The sequence below is a fragment of the Cebus imitator genome, unplaced genomic scaffold (genome assembly GCF_001604975.1).
Source record: "Cebus imitator isolate Cc_AM_T3 unplaced genomic scaffold, Cebus_imitator-1.0 Scaffold46, whole genome shotgun sequence".
In the NCBI taxonomy this organism is placed as follows: domain Eukaryota; kingdom Metazoa; phylum Chordata; class Mammalia; order Primates; family Cebidae; genus Cebus; species Cebus imitator.
In genome coordinates, this window is record NW_016107361.1 from 749,846 (window position 1) to 764,995 (window position 15,150).

General features: G+C 36.2%; 1 protein-coding gene across 4 annotated transcripts in view; it reads right to left on the reverse strand.

Annotated features, from left to right (window-relative positions):
• The window catches only part of DCP2 (decapping mRNA 2), a 54,282-nt gene that overhangs the window by 6,273 nt on the left and 32,859 nt on the right, over positions 1–15,150 (reverse strand). For 2 of the 4 annotated variants that reach the window (XM_017527175.2, XM_017527178.2), the window contains 5 exons: positions 11,067–11,219; positions 10,838–10,950; positions 10,628–10,735; positions 7,796–7,931; positions 4,515–4,616 (listed from right to left, as the gene is read on the reverse strand). In XM_017527175.2, the coding sequence (XP_017382664.1) occupies positions 4,515–4,616; positions 7,796–7,931; positions 10,628–10,735; positions 10,838–10,950; positions 11,067–11,219 (612 nt within the window). Of the gene's footprint in view, positions 1–3,945; positions 3,998–4,514; positions 4,617–7,795; positions 7,932–10,627; positions 10,736–10,837; positions 10,951–11,066; positions 11,220–15,150 lie in introns of all 4 variants that reach the window. The other 2 variants (XM_017527177.2, XM_017527176.2) reach the window with 2 other exon arrangements.

The window sequence follows — 15,150 nt, forward strand, 5'->3', positions numbered from 1 at the left end:
TCAAAAAAAAAAAAAAAAAAGATTATTCATTACATTTCTCAACTCAAAGTTAATCACTATTACATCTTTCTAGCTTCTTGACATGAAGATGTGTGTTAAAATCTTTTCATACAATTGTACAAACTTTAAATGGAATTATATGATACATACTAGTGTCCAATAATCTTTTAAAATAGAATATATTGTAAATAAATTTTTCAACAAATGCACATTTTTAGCAACTTCATGGTAATCCACTGCACAGATCTACGATACTATATTTAATATCATCTTCTTGGATATCTAGATTACTTTCCATGTTTTCGTTATTACAAAGAGGGTGAACATTGTTTAAATTCCTCTTCTAGGGAAAAAGTGAGCACTGTTTTTAGGGTTTTGATACAGCAAAACTCCTCTCCAGAAGGATGTACCAATTAGTAATTTTTATGTGTTATCAATATACTCAATACACAACTGGGTTATTACCAATGTTTTCATCTTTGCCAATCTGATGGGAGAAATGGTATCCCATTTCAATTTACATTCTTTGACTACACATACAATTTAAGACTTTTATGTTTATCAGTGCCTTTTATTTCTTCTCTTAAAAACTGCTCATGTACTTGCTCTCCATCATTAACTTTCTTCTTAAACAACTTTTAAAATCTATTCAAGTTCTTCTAGACAAATCTGAGAGTAATTTGTGAAGTTCTCCCAAAAAAAATCTATCAGAAATTTTAACTGGTATCATATTGCATTTATACATTAATTTGAGGACAATTAACACTTGTATAATATTATCAATAAGTTATCTGTCTAGTTTTTGTTAGAAACAGCTATTGAATTTTATTTATTTTTATTTTTTTCCTCATTGTTCAACACCCGCCTATGAGAACATGCCGTGTTTAATTTTCTGTTCTTGTGTCAGTTTGCTGAGAATGATGGTTTTCCAAGTTCATCCATGTCCCTACAAAGGACTCATCGTTTTTGATGGCCACATAATATTCCATGGTGTCTGTGTGCCACATATTCCCTGTCCAGTCTATCATCGATGGGCATCTGGGTTGGTTCCAAGTCTTTGCTATTGTAAACAGTGCTGCAATGAACATTCGTGTACATGTGTCCTTATAGTAGAGAACTATTTATAATCCTTTGGATATATACCCAGTAATGGGATTGCTGGGTCATATGGAATTTCTATTTCTAGGCCCTTGAGGAATCACCACACTGTCTTTCACAATGGTTGAACTAATTTACACTCCCACCAACAGTGTAAAAGTGTTCCTATTTCTCCACATCCTCTCCAGCATCTGTTGTCTCCAGATTTTTTAATGATCGCCATTCTAACTGGCGTGAGATGGTATCTCAATGTAGTTTTGATTTGCATTTCTCTAATGACTGGTGATGATGAGAATCTTTTCATACATTTGTTGGCCTCATGTAGGTCTTCTTTTGTCAAGTGTCTGTTCATATCCTTCACCCACTTTTGAATGGGCTTGTTTTTTTCTCGTAAATCTGTTTTAGTTCTTTGTAAATTCTGGATATCAGCCCTTTGTCAGATGGGTAGACTGCAAAAATTTTTTCCCATTCTGTTGGTTGCCAATTCACTCTATTGACTGTTTCTTTTGCCATGCAGAAGCTGTGGAGTTTGATTAGGTCCCATTTGTCTATTTTGGCTTTTGTTGCCAATGCTTCTGGTGTTTTGGTCATGAAGTCCATGCCTACGCCTATGTCCTGAATGGTTTTGCCTAGATTTTCTTCTAGGGTTTTTATGGTGTTAGGTCTTATGTTTAAGTCTTTAATCCATCTGGAGTTAATTTTAGTGTAAGGTGTCAGGAAGGGTCCAGTTTCTGCTTTCTACACATGGCTAGTTTTCCCAACACCATTTATTAAACAGGGAATTCTTTCCCCATTGCTTGTTTTTGTCAGCTTTGTCAAAGATCGGATGGTTGTAGATGTGTTGGGTTGCCTTCAAGGCCTCTGTTCTGTTCCATTGGTCTATATCTCTGTTTTGGTACCAATACCATGCTGTTTTGATTACTGTAGCCTTGCAGTATAGTCTGAAGTCCGGTAGTGTGATGCCTCCTGCTTTGTTCTTTTTGCTTAGAATTGACTTGGCTATGCGGGCTCTCTTTTGGTTCCATACGAAGTTTAAGGTGGTTTTTTTCCAGTTCTGTGAAAAAGGTCATTGGTAGCTTGATATCCTTGTCTGGTGCCACATTTCAGGGGGAATGCTTCCAGTTTTTGCCCATTCAGTATGATATTGGCTGTTGGTTTGTCATAAATAGCTTTTATTATGTTGAGATACATTCCGTCAATACCTAGTTTATTGAAGGTTTTTAGCATGAAGAGCTGTTGAATTTTGTCAAAGGCCTTCTCTGCATCAATTGAGATAATCATGTGGTTTTTGTCTTTGGTTCTGTTTATGTGGTGAATTATGTTTATAGACTTGCATGTTGAACCAGCCTTGCATCGCTGGGATGAATCCTACTTCGTCACGGTGGATAAGCTTTTTGATGTGCTGTTGCAATCAGTTTGCCAGTATTTTATTGAAGATTTTTGCATCTATGTTCATCATGTGTATTGGCCTGAAGTTTTCTTTTCTTTCTGAGTCTCTGTTGGGTTTTGGTATCAGGATGATGTTGGTCTCAGAAAATGATTTGGGAAGGATTCCCTCTTTTTGGATTATTTGGAATAGTTTCGGAAGGAATGGTACCAGCTCCTCTTTGTATGTCTGGTAGAATTCGGCAGTGAATCCATCTGGACCTGGGCTTTTCTTGGGTGGTAGGCTCTTAATTGCTGCCTCAACTTCAGACCTTGTTATTGGTCTATTCAATGTTTCGACTTCTTCCTGGTTTAGGCTTGGGAGGATGCGAGTGTCCAGGAATTTATCCATTTCTTCCAGGTTTACTAGTTTATGTGCATAGAGTTGTTTGTAATAATCTGATCATGGTTTGAATTTCTGTGGAATCTGTGGTCATATCCCCTTTATCATTTTTTATTGCATCTATTTGATTCTTCTCTCTTTTCTTTTTTATTAATCTGGCTAGTGGTCTATTTTGTTGATCTTTTCGAAAAACCAGCTCCTGGGTTTATTGATTTTTTTTTTGAAGGGTTTTGTGTGTGTCTATCTCCTTCAGTTCTGCTCTGATCGTAGGTATTTCTTGTCTTCTGCTAGGTTTTGAGTTTTTTAGGTCTTGCTCCTCTAGCTCTTTCAATTTTGATGATAGGGTGTCAATTTTCGATCTCTCCTTGCTTCTCATGTGGGCATTTACTATTATATATTTTCCTATAGAGACTGCTTTAAATGTGTCCCAGAGATTCTGGTATGTTGTGTCTTCGTTCTTGCTGGTTTTGAAGAACATCTTTATTTCCGCCTTCATTTCGTTGTTTATCCAGTCAACACTCAAGAGCCAGTTGCTCAGTTTCCATGAAGCTGTGCGGTTCTGAGTTAGTTTCTCAATTCTCAGTTCTAACTTGATTGCACTGTGGTCTGAGAGACTGTTATGATTTCCATTCTTTTGCATTTGCTGATGAGTGATTTATTTCCAATTATGTGGTCAATTTTAGCATAGGTGCGATGTGGTGTTGAGAAGAATGTATATTCTGTGGATTTGGGGTAAAGAGTTCTGTAAATGTCTATTAGGTTTGCTTGGTCCAGGTCTGAGTTCAAGTCCTGGATATCCTTGTTAATTTTCTGTCTCATTAATGTAAAACTGAACTTTATTAAAAGCCTTTTAATTTTCTAAGATTGTCTTCTCTGTTTTTGTCACCACTTTTATCAGAGATAAGAGAAATGATAGTACAGTAGTAAAATGAGTCATTAGAACCCAAATTAAGAAACACCCAGGAAACTCAGGTAAAATATTTTTGCTAAAAATTTGAAATTACTATTATTACTCACTGATAAATGAAAAGCAAGAGAAGGTACAATAAGAAAATCCAATATACAAAAACAGGACTTACAGAAAAGTAACACAGGAGACTATTAGTTATGAAGTAACTTTTGGAGGACTGACTAAACAAAAGAATGAAAGAAAATGCTTTAAATTATTCAGATATTTATCTTTAGGCCTAATCTAATGACAACTGTACTGGCTGTGGGTGCTTTTTTTTTTTTTTTTTTTTCTTCCCAATTTTCTAAACTGTATCAACTTGAAGAAAAAAAATACATATTGAAGTTCCCCCAAACTTTTACCTTCACTGAAATAATATAGAGTATTTAGAAAAACAGAACAACAGCCAAATAACGGCTCTTGAGAACAGGTTTGACTACACATTGGTATTAAAATAAATGTAAATAGCCACATAAAAACATTAGATGGGCAGTTAAATCAACATTACAAATTTGTAATAAGAGGAGCCAAAGAGATTTTTAGTGTGTGAATAGTGCACAACTCAGCTACATAAAAATCCTATCAGTATATCAATTAAAATAAGAACAAAGCAAGTAACATTCCTGTGCCTTGGCAATGCCCTTGTTTCAGTCTTCAAAGGATGAATTGCCTACTTAGTGTGAGAACTGTAACTCTTACCATCAAAGAATTCTGCTTCGCTGGCTGAAGCCCATTTGTTCTTTTCTTTTGATTAGGTGAATCTTGATACTGTTTTCTGCCATTTCCCCTCATGCTCTGATTCTGTTTTTCCAATAAGAAATAAAATATGAATCTATAGTATAATGTAATAGCACAAAAAAATACCCATGAATTACATTTAGCTGTATGAATTAAGTTTTTTTAGCAAAGCTTTTCCTACCCAAAATTTTCATGAATCACCCTATCAATGTATTTTCTTATAAAAGTCAGTGCTTCCCAAACCAAGAGTTCTATAAAGGTATGAAATAGCAAATACAATTGCCCCTAGAAATCTTTCCACACCTCTTACCTTATCCCATATCTGCTTATAGATCTCGTTTCTAATGCATAAATGGAACCTCTCTGTAAAGGAATGCTGAGGCACATTGGCCACAGTTCTTAAAGCAGGAAATGGGTAGATGTATGTAATCAACTGTTACCCAAGAAATCAGCTTTAAATTATTAATAAGCACTATTAAGTAAATAATCACTTTTTATAAAATAATAATAAAGATTAATTTTTGAGATGGAGTCTCACTCTGTTGCCCGGGTTACAGCACAGTGCTTGGCTAAATGCCATCTCTGTCTCCCAGGTTCAAGTGATTCTCCGGCCTCAGTCTACTGAGTAGAGGGATTACAGGCACATGCCACCACGTCCAGGTAATTTTTGTATTTTTAATAGAGACGGGGTTTCACCATGTTGGCCAGGCTGGTCTCAAACTCCTGACCTCAAGTGATCCGCCCACCTCGGCCTCCCAAAGTGCTGGGATTACAGGCGTGAGCCACCATGCCCAGCCAAGACTGTTGTTTTTAAAATTTGGACCATTATTCCTAGTTAGACATGCAGTAGTTTAAATCTTGCTGTTAAACTGCTTTAAAATGAGTTAATTTTCCCACCAAAATATTCTTAAGTTTAAATTAAAATGAACATTTTAAACATTAATTTGTCCTTTGAGACCTTAAAATGACAGCTATTTGAGGACTAGCTAAAACAGTATAAATAGGAAGAACTTCTAAATATATACATATAAATAAATAAGAATATTTATATTCTTACCTATAGAAAAAAACAACCAGTTGCTAACACTGCTGGAAAACAAAAACCTAAGTAAGTGATGTGAGGGAAATATGGCTTTGAGTGACTCATGTTACTACATACTTTTAATTTACTTTCGTTCCACTCTTCCCAGTATGCTTTTTTTTTTAAGTTGTGGTACAATATGCATACAATTTGCCACATCAGCCATTTGTGAGTGTATAATTCAGAGGCATTAAGTATACAGTCAGCACTACCCACTTCGCGAACTTTTTTTTAATCATGCCAAACAGAAACTTCATATCCAATGAACAACAGCTCCCTATTCTCCCCTCCCTCTAGCCTTGGTAATCTCTGACTTTGTATCTCTATGAATATGCCTATTTAGGAATGGAGTAACATTAACACAATATTTATCCTTTTGTGTCTGGCTTATTTCACTTAAAATATCCTCAAGGTTCACCCATATTGTAGCATGTTTCAGAATTTTCTTTTTTTGAGACACGATCTCACTCCCGTTGTCCAGGCTACAGTGCAGTGGCGCTATCACAGCTTTGATTTCCCAGGCTCAGGTAAGTCTCCCATCTCAGCCTCCCAAGTAGCTGGAACTATAGGAACTACAGCCATGTCTGGCTAATTTTTTATATTTTTAGTGGTACAGACAGGGTATTGCCAGGCTGCCCAGGCGGGTCTCCAACTACTGGGCTCAAATAATCTGCCTGCCTTGGCCTCCTAAAGAGTTGGGATTACAGGCATGAGTCACCGAGCCTGGGCAGAATTTCATTTCTTAATCTCACTTCTTTAAGGCTGAATCATATTTCATTATGTGTATACACCACATTGTTTATCCATTCATCTATTGACAGGCATATGGGTTGTTTCCACATTTTGGTTATTGTGAATAATGCTGCTATGAACACTGGTTACAAATTAATTGTTTAAGTTCCTGCTTTCAATTCTTTGGGGTATATACCTAGGAACGGAATTACTGAGTCATACGGTAACTCTATTTTAACTGTTTGAGAAATTGCCAAACTGTTTTCCATAGCAGCTGCACTGTTTTACACTCCCATCAGCAATGCACAAGGGCTCCAGTTTCTCCACATCATCACCAACACTTGTTTTCTATTTTATTTTTGTTTTTATTATGGCCATCCTAATGGGTAAGAAGTGGTATCTCACTGTTGATACATCACTAATTATTAATAATGTTCCCTAATGATTAATAATGTTGAGCATCTTTTGTGTACTTACTGGCCATTTGCTTATCTTCTTTGGAGAACTGTCTATTCAAGTCATTTGTCCAGTTTTAAATTAGGTTGTTTTGTTGTTGAGTTCTAAGAATTCTTTACATATTCTGGATATTAACCCCTTATCATATACATAATTTGCCAATATTTTCTCCCATTTTGTATACTGTCTTTTCACTGTTTTGATAATGTCCTCTGAAGCACAAAAGTTTAATTTTAACAAGCCCAGTATATTTTTTAAATTAAAAAGAAAAACAAAAACAAGAGTAACATTGAAACCTGAAATTAAAAAGACAGATAATACCAAATATTTGTAAGAACTCTCATGTATTTTGCTGAGGATAAAAATAACTTGAGAAAATTGGCAAATAGATAACACAGGCACATCCAGTGATCCAACAATTCTACTTTTCTTTCCTTTCAGTCACATAGAATTGTGTATATTCATCAAAAGACATGTATAAAAAATGTTCATAGCAGCACTGGAAACAACCAAAACATGCATTAACAGTGGTATAAATAAATTGTGGTGCTTAGAACATGTGGAAAAAGGAAAATACATACTAATAGCAGTGTAATTATGCACTAGAATACAACGATGAAAATGCAAGTTCACAATACGCTGTTACTTCTTCCTGAACAAAAGCCAAAAGATCCCACTTATCTTAATTTGGAAAATATTTTCCTTATGACTTGTTTTTAAATGAACCTTTCATTGGCAGCTTTTACACCAAAGTCAGATGTTAAGTCCTATTATCCACTGCACTGGATTTACACCAGAGCTGTAAACATTAAGAAGCCTCAGCCCTGCTTCAAATCACAAGTAAGGAACATAGAGACTTTGATCAGTAACTCAGAGCTCTCTGTAATTATAAAGATGTAATTCCTTAATTGAGAATGATTTCAAAGCCAAATAATCTAAATTTCTGAGAAGACTGTAACTGTGTATCACTCACCTTTCCTTTCAAAAGGTCAGACATTTCAGAATGATTATTATATGGCTTTTGCTGCAGTGGTTGCCTGTGCTTTACCCACTGGTCACCAGGAGAACCATCGGGAAATAACTGCTGACTGTGGCGGAATTTGGTTCGACTATACCAAGATTTAAAAAATAATCAGATCAGAAAATGTTCACTTACAGTTCTTTTAACATCTTAATAATTTACAGACTACATATTTTCTTATTGTCTATCTCCCCGACTGGAAAATAAGTTATACAAGGGCAGAGATTTTACTCTGTTTTGTCTACTGCTTTATCCCCAACACCCAGATAAGTGCCTGGTATTCAGTAAATATTTCTTGAATGAATTAATAAGCCATTATTATTTTTCATCCTAAACTTTAAAAAATTATCCAGCATCTTTTCCCTATAAGTGATTATAGTATACTCTTTAAAAATATGGAGAATGTAAATGAATGTACATTTTCCTTCTTTTTGAGACTGGGTTTCCCTCTGTCATCCAGGCTGGAGTGCAATGGCATGATCACAGATCAAGGCGGCCTCAACCTCTAAGGTTAAAACCATTCGCTCACCTCAGCCTCCCAAGTAGCTGAGGCTACAGGCATACGCCACCATGCCCTGCTAATTTTTTGACCCTGCACAAGTCAAGTTACAGACCACATCCTAGCTGGAAGGGGATCTGAGAAAGTAAGCTACCCTCTAAAGTAAAAAATTAAAGGGACAAGATAATGAATGAGCAAATTAAGTGAAGAGCCAGTCTTGAATTCTTCTGCAAAAGAATCTAATTTTAAAATGTTGTACTCATGTAGGCCAGGCATGGTAGCTCACCTATAATCCCAGTACTTTGGGAGGCTGACGGGAGGGTAAATCACTTGAGGTCAGGAGTTCGAGACTAGCCTGACCAACATGGTGAAACCCCATCTCTACTAAAAATACAAAAATTAGCTGGGTGTGATGGCATGCTAGTCCCAGCTACTTGGGAGGCTGAGGCTGAGGCAGGAGGATTGCTTGAACCCGGGAGGTAGAGGATGCACTAAGCTGAAATCGTACCACTGCACTCCAGCCTTGGCAACAGAGACTCCATCTCAGGGGAAAAAAAAAAAAAAAAAAAGGTTGTACTTATGCAGTAGTTAATAAGGTAAGATAGTACCATTTACATGTATAACATAGTTCAGAGTCACTGATCCCAAGAATCATGTCATAGTAAGATTGTTTCAGACTACTTCAGTTCAGTTATTCCTCTTTCCCGTTTAAAAATCATAATAAAATTTCAGACAATCCTCTCTTTTAACAAAATTTAGACATTTCCTCTAATACATCATCATAGACATTAGTCTGTATTTAAAAAATACATACTACTCTCCATTAAAAAACATGAAATATGATTAGAAGTTGCTTTATCATTTCCCCACCCACTCCCCAAGACCACAAACTCTAGACTAAAAGATAGGGGAATCATATCACACACTATATTGAATAGGTTCTTCCAAACATGAACATACATACACTCTTTTTTCAAACACTGTCACTATTTAATAACTTTCTGGCAGTGTCTTTGCTTCTTTTAAATCATGACTGCAATTCCTGCCTCCTTGTTCTCTACTGTTATACCTTTGACTAATATTATGTATTTTTGTGACTATAACCATATATTCTAAAAGACACCAAGGCATTTAGTCCAAGCTCCTGTCCTCCCAATACCCATCTAAAACAGAATGCTACCTATTTAAGAAATACTATAGAGGTGGTTTACTCCTATTTAATTTCTGAAGCTCTGTGATAAAAACAACCCCCAATTACAGAAAATGTAAAAATCAACTCTCTGTGAATCTAACATAGGCAACTTTCTAACAAGGTGATTATGCTTAACATGTATGTATGCTTAAAAATACAGGCTTATTTAACAAAGCTACTTCCCCAGCCTACTCTGTAACTGTGACTGGGATGCAATTAAGTTGTAAGTCAGAGGCTGGGCATGATGGCTCATATCTATAATCTCGAAAATTTGGGAAGATGAGGTAGGAGAATCACTGGAGCCCAGGAGTTCAAGAACAGCCTGGGCAAATAGGGAGAGCCTCATCTCCACAAAAAATAAAAAATAAAAATAATTAGCCAGGCTTAGCGGCATGTGCCTATGTTCCCAGCTACTCAGGAGACTAAGGTGGGAGGATTACTTGCGTCTGGGAGGTCAAGGCTATGGTGAGCTATGATCATACCACCACCGTACTCCAGCCTGGGCAACAAAGCAAGACCCTTCTTCTAAAACAAAAACAAAAAGTTCCAAGCAAGAAAATGTTCTTCATGGTTCATGTCCATGTAGTAGTTACTCTTAATAATATATAGTCTCTGATAGGGAAGTTTTTTTTATTAAAGCCCAAGTCTTCACTGTTTTATCTCCAATTTAACAAGCTGTATTAGCACCCTTTCTATCCCTAGAAGAAAACAAATCTCAATATACCCTCTATCCAAACTGCTACAGAAAACTCAATTATCTTAAAAGTAGGATATGAAAACAGAGAAGTAACACTAAGAACACACGACACAGGATTTTTTCTTCTTTTCCTAGTGTTCTATCTATCCATCTAAGAAGCTGGTATCCTCTTGAGTATACTATTTTAAAATGTGCCTGAAGCTCCTTTCCAACTCCAATTAACCTTTTTCATCCCAAAAGAAACCCTTAAAAAAATCTTCTATTATCTGTGAGAACAGTAACAAGAGTATCTATAAAAAGAAATCCTACGCCCTTTGCAAACTTTGGAAGCAAAATACTATTATTCTACTTTTAAAACTATCAGAAAATCAGGATTCCATGAACATATTTCTTTACCTCAATTTTTCCACAGTGGGTTTAGCCGGTGTGCTACCAGTTGATGAAAATCCATTGTCACTGTCTGAGGAATCACCAAATCTTCGAGAAAGCCAGTCCCTTAATGGTCTGCAGAAATGTAAGAATTCACTTTCAAAATATGGCTACAGATAGAAGAGGACTATCAGAATCATGATAGTCAGTTTCATATTTCAAGAAATATGAACATACCTAATAAAGGGAATGGCCATAAAAAATTTGTTAGGTGCCAAACCAAGTTTGGATTTGGGGGTCATATCATTTCTATGACAAGGCAATTTCTCAATGGAGAACCACTCAATGTTCTGAAATACAGAAGGACATAATTTAGTAAGTTCTTATCAAGGAGTTTATAAATAGAATTCCCTACTTATTCATTTGGGATATTGTCCAGTAACCTGAAAATATTCTTGTTACATACCCGAATTTCTCTTCTAGTTTTTGGGTTAAATTTTGTATCTTTTGGAATTCCTGGAATGATGTACAAACGAGCAAGCTGGTCATTAATTCGAAGTTCAATGTAATCATCCTTACAAATATAGTCTTTGATATCAAAACCAGTTTCTTCAAATACCTGGAAATAACACATTCAGATGAAATTTTCATTTTAGCTGTAGGTCTCCAATTCATTAAAATTTATTCCAAAAACAAAAACTCAGAAAAGTGGGACATTATTTGTATTTACTATTTCTAGAAATGACAGACTAGTATAGAAGTGTATATGAGATTTTAAGAAAAGTTCTTTTGTCCGATATTGTTTCTAATACCGTATCCACAGGTGGTATTATAGGTATATACAGAACGAGTCCACTGTAGACCTGATCACTGTCATTCAAACACACAACTATACATATTTCCCAGAATAAAATTCTGAATGAAGGCTAGTGATAGAGGTTTCAAAATTTCTCATTCCCCAAAATTTAACATTTATATACAGAAGATAAGGTAATTAAACCATCAATCATGTGAATTTGACTTATACATGGTGTCTGAGCATTCCCATCAGAGTAAAAGTCCAGATGCTTTTCCTTTTCTTCAAAACTAAGGTCTAATCTACTGCTTAAGACAGAGCTTAATGTTTTTGGTTAATAAATCAATCTTGATGGATTAGATTTATAATTTTAACAATTAAGACTGGTTTACTTAAAAGTTTCCCAGTAGATGCAACTGTCTTCAAAGACACCATTAAGAGAGTCAAAAGATAAACCAGAAGTGACAATACACTCAATATTGAGAATATATTAAAAACTGAGGGGGTGTATGTGTGTGTGTGCACATGAGACAAGAAACTGGACTTCAAAAAATGGGACTGGGTGCAGTGGCTCACACCTGCAATCTCAGCACTATGGGAGGCCAAAAGGGAGGATCACTTGAGCCCAGGTGTTTGAGACCAGCCTAAGCAATATAGTGAGACTCCATCTATACAAAAAATAAAAATAAAAATTAGCCTGGCATGGTGGTGCACACCTGTTTTTTTTGGTTTTGTTTTGTTTTGTTTTTTTGAGATGGAGTTTTGCTCTTATTGCCCAGACTGGAGTGCAATGGCAGGGTCTGTCAGCTCAGTGCAGCCTCCACCTCTTAGGTTCAATTCTAAGCAATTATCCTGCCTCAGTCTTCTGAATAGCTGGGATTATAGGCACCCATCACCATGCCTGGTTAATTTTTTATTTTTAGTAGAGACAGGGTTTCACCATATTGGCCACATGGTCTTAAACTCTTGACCTTGGGTGATCCACCCTATTTTTCTAGTTACTCAGTAGTGAGAGGATTGCTTGATCCCAGGAGTTCCAGGCTACAGAGAGCCATGATCACTGCCCCACTGCTCTCCAGGCTAGGTGACAGAGCAAGACCCTGTCTAAAAANAAAAAAAAAAAAAACAGAAAAAGTTTTAAAAAGTAATTTTTATATAGTTCTTATTTCTAGTTTTATATTCTCTTTAGCTCCATTCTTTGAATAATGCCTCAAAAATCAGAAGTATACATAGCTAGTCATGTGAATCTGCATAATTAGAAATTATGCTAAAAGTAAATTTTATAATCTAAATTCCTCGTGGGCAGAGCCTGTTATCTTTGTGTTACAAATAGTATCCAACTAAATATATGCTTAATAAAAAAAAGTACTGAAGAAAAAGTGAGGAACAGTTTCAGATTAAAGGAGACTGAAGAGACCTATCAATTAAATGCAAATGTAACAAATGAGCCTGGATTGGATCCTGGATAGACAAGCGGGTGGCAACTGCTGAAAGAATCATAATGCGCAATTAGTGAATGTGAATATAAACTGTCCATTAGATAACAAACAGCACCATATCAATGTTACATTCCTGAATTTGAGAATTTCACTGTCATTACCCTAAAAAGATTCCTCGTTCTTAAAATATACATGCAAAAGCAATTAAGGACAAAGGGGCATTATGTCCGCAATTTATTCTTAAATAATTCAGCAATAATAAAAAACTCTACACATATAAATATATAGCAAATATGGCAAAACATTAACTAAAGTCTATTCTATGAATTAATCTATGCTTCTCTACATATGAAATTATCTCATCCTTAATGTAATTTTTATGGGGTCACATTTAACTAGAATGTTTAGTTTTTTTGTTTTGCCTTTTGTTCTGTTTTGAGGTAGAGTCTCGCTCTGTCACCCAGGTTGAAGTGCAATGGTGCGGTCTCAGCTCACTGCAACCTCTGCCTCCCAGGTTCAAGCAGTTCTTTGTCTTAGACTCCTGAGTAGCTTGGATTACAGGCACCCACCACCACACCGGGCTAATTTTTGCATTTTTAGTAGTGACAGGATTTCGCCATATTGACCAGGCTGGTCTTGAACTCCAGACCTCGTGATCAACCCACCTTGGCTTCCCAACGTGCTGGGATTACAGGCATGAGCCACCACCCCCAGCCATGTTTAGTTCTTTTTAGTGATTTCACTCAATTATGTAATTTGTGCTTAATAAGTGACAGGCGTCTGGGCATGGTGTCTGTACTAAAAATGCAAAACTTAGCCAGACGCCTATCGTCCCTGCTGAGGCTGAGACAGGAGAATTGATTAAACCCAGGAGGCGGAGGTTGCAGTGACCTGAGATTGCGCCACTGCACTCTAGCCTGGGTGACAGCGCAAGACTCCATCTCAAAAAATAATAAGTGATATCCATTGTCCTAGGCAATGAATTTAGTAATGAATAAAGCAAGCAGTGCCCTTTAGGGAGTTCAGTCTACAACAGAAAAAAATTTAATGTACGTATTATGAGTAGAAGGAGGGTGCCTAACTCAGCCTTTAGTATACATGTTTGAGAGTTCAGGAATGATCACTTTTGGTTATGGACAGCATCCCATCCACTGGATACACAGGAGCTAGGATTTAAAAGATAAACAGGAGTTTGCCAAACCAACAAGGAGAAAAAAGGCCTTCTGTTTAGATAGCTGGGAATGGCTATAGCTTAAGAATTACATGGGAGGGTTTAGTACAATATGAGGCAAAAAAGCAGGGGCCACCAGCACTAGAAGAGGTAGATTCAAACTGTCCAATCAATTCTTAAAGTGGTAAGACAGATTTGCCTCTAAAATTAGTCAAGTATTCTCATCAAATATTTGCCAGGAAAAAGTTTAAATAGCTGAAATATATGAACAGACACCAAAGACAAAAATTTTCTTACTACATCTCCTGTGAAGTGAATCAAGTCTATTCCTGTATTATAATACATAAATTTTCCTGGCACAAGAAATAGCATCAACGTCTCACATGTTGTCAGATAAAAATCTACATGTAAAAATTTTTTTAAAGTGTTACCCAAAGAGCAGCAGTGTACAAAGACAACGAAATCCTGTCTATAATCTTCATCCTATAAACCTATAGGAAGAGGCAGAATAAACTGACCAACAGATGCTTTGTAAAAATTCTATTAAATTATATAAGTGCATATTAAAGTCAGTTTCATTACAATAAAATATATTGTTTTGCCAAATAATAAGGAACAATATTAAATCTTCAAACCACAAGTGAACAGCTAAGTATTACTTGCTTTTTCTCAAGAAAGTTGATGTTTCAACACAAATGACAACAAAAATACAACTGAGGTTACTGTGCCTTTGACAGTATCTAGAAAACATCTTTGTTCTGTCAAATAAAACTTACAGGAGGCCATGGTATGGACTGCACTGCTGCAGTAGGCCCCAAGAGACCTAAGCAAAACGGAATTACTCATGCTAACATTACATGTCACAAGTTGTTTTGCTGACCTCCAAGAAATGTGGAGAAAAAGAGCTAATAGCCAAATCCTAAAACAGGCCAGTTTTAGCATGACAAGGAAGGCCTCTCCACTTTAACCTTTAGAAGAAAAGTAACTTTGAAACGCCAATCTGCATTTTATTTTCAGTTCTGCTTTCCTCAGCTTTTTTCTGTCTTTAAAGCCAACCTCCTTTGCTCAGCTCATTGAAATGCTCATTCCATTTTATGGAATAAAATGTTGCCTGAGAGGCAGATCCAAGATGGCCGAATGGGAA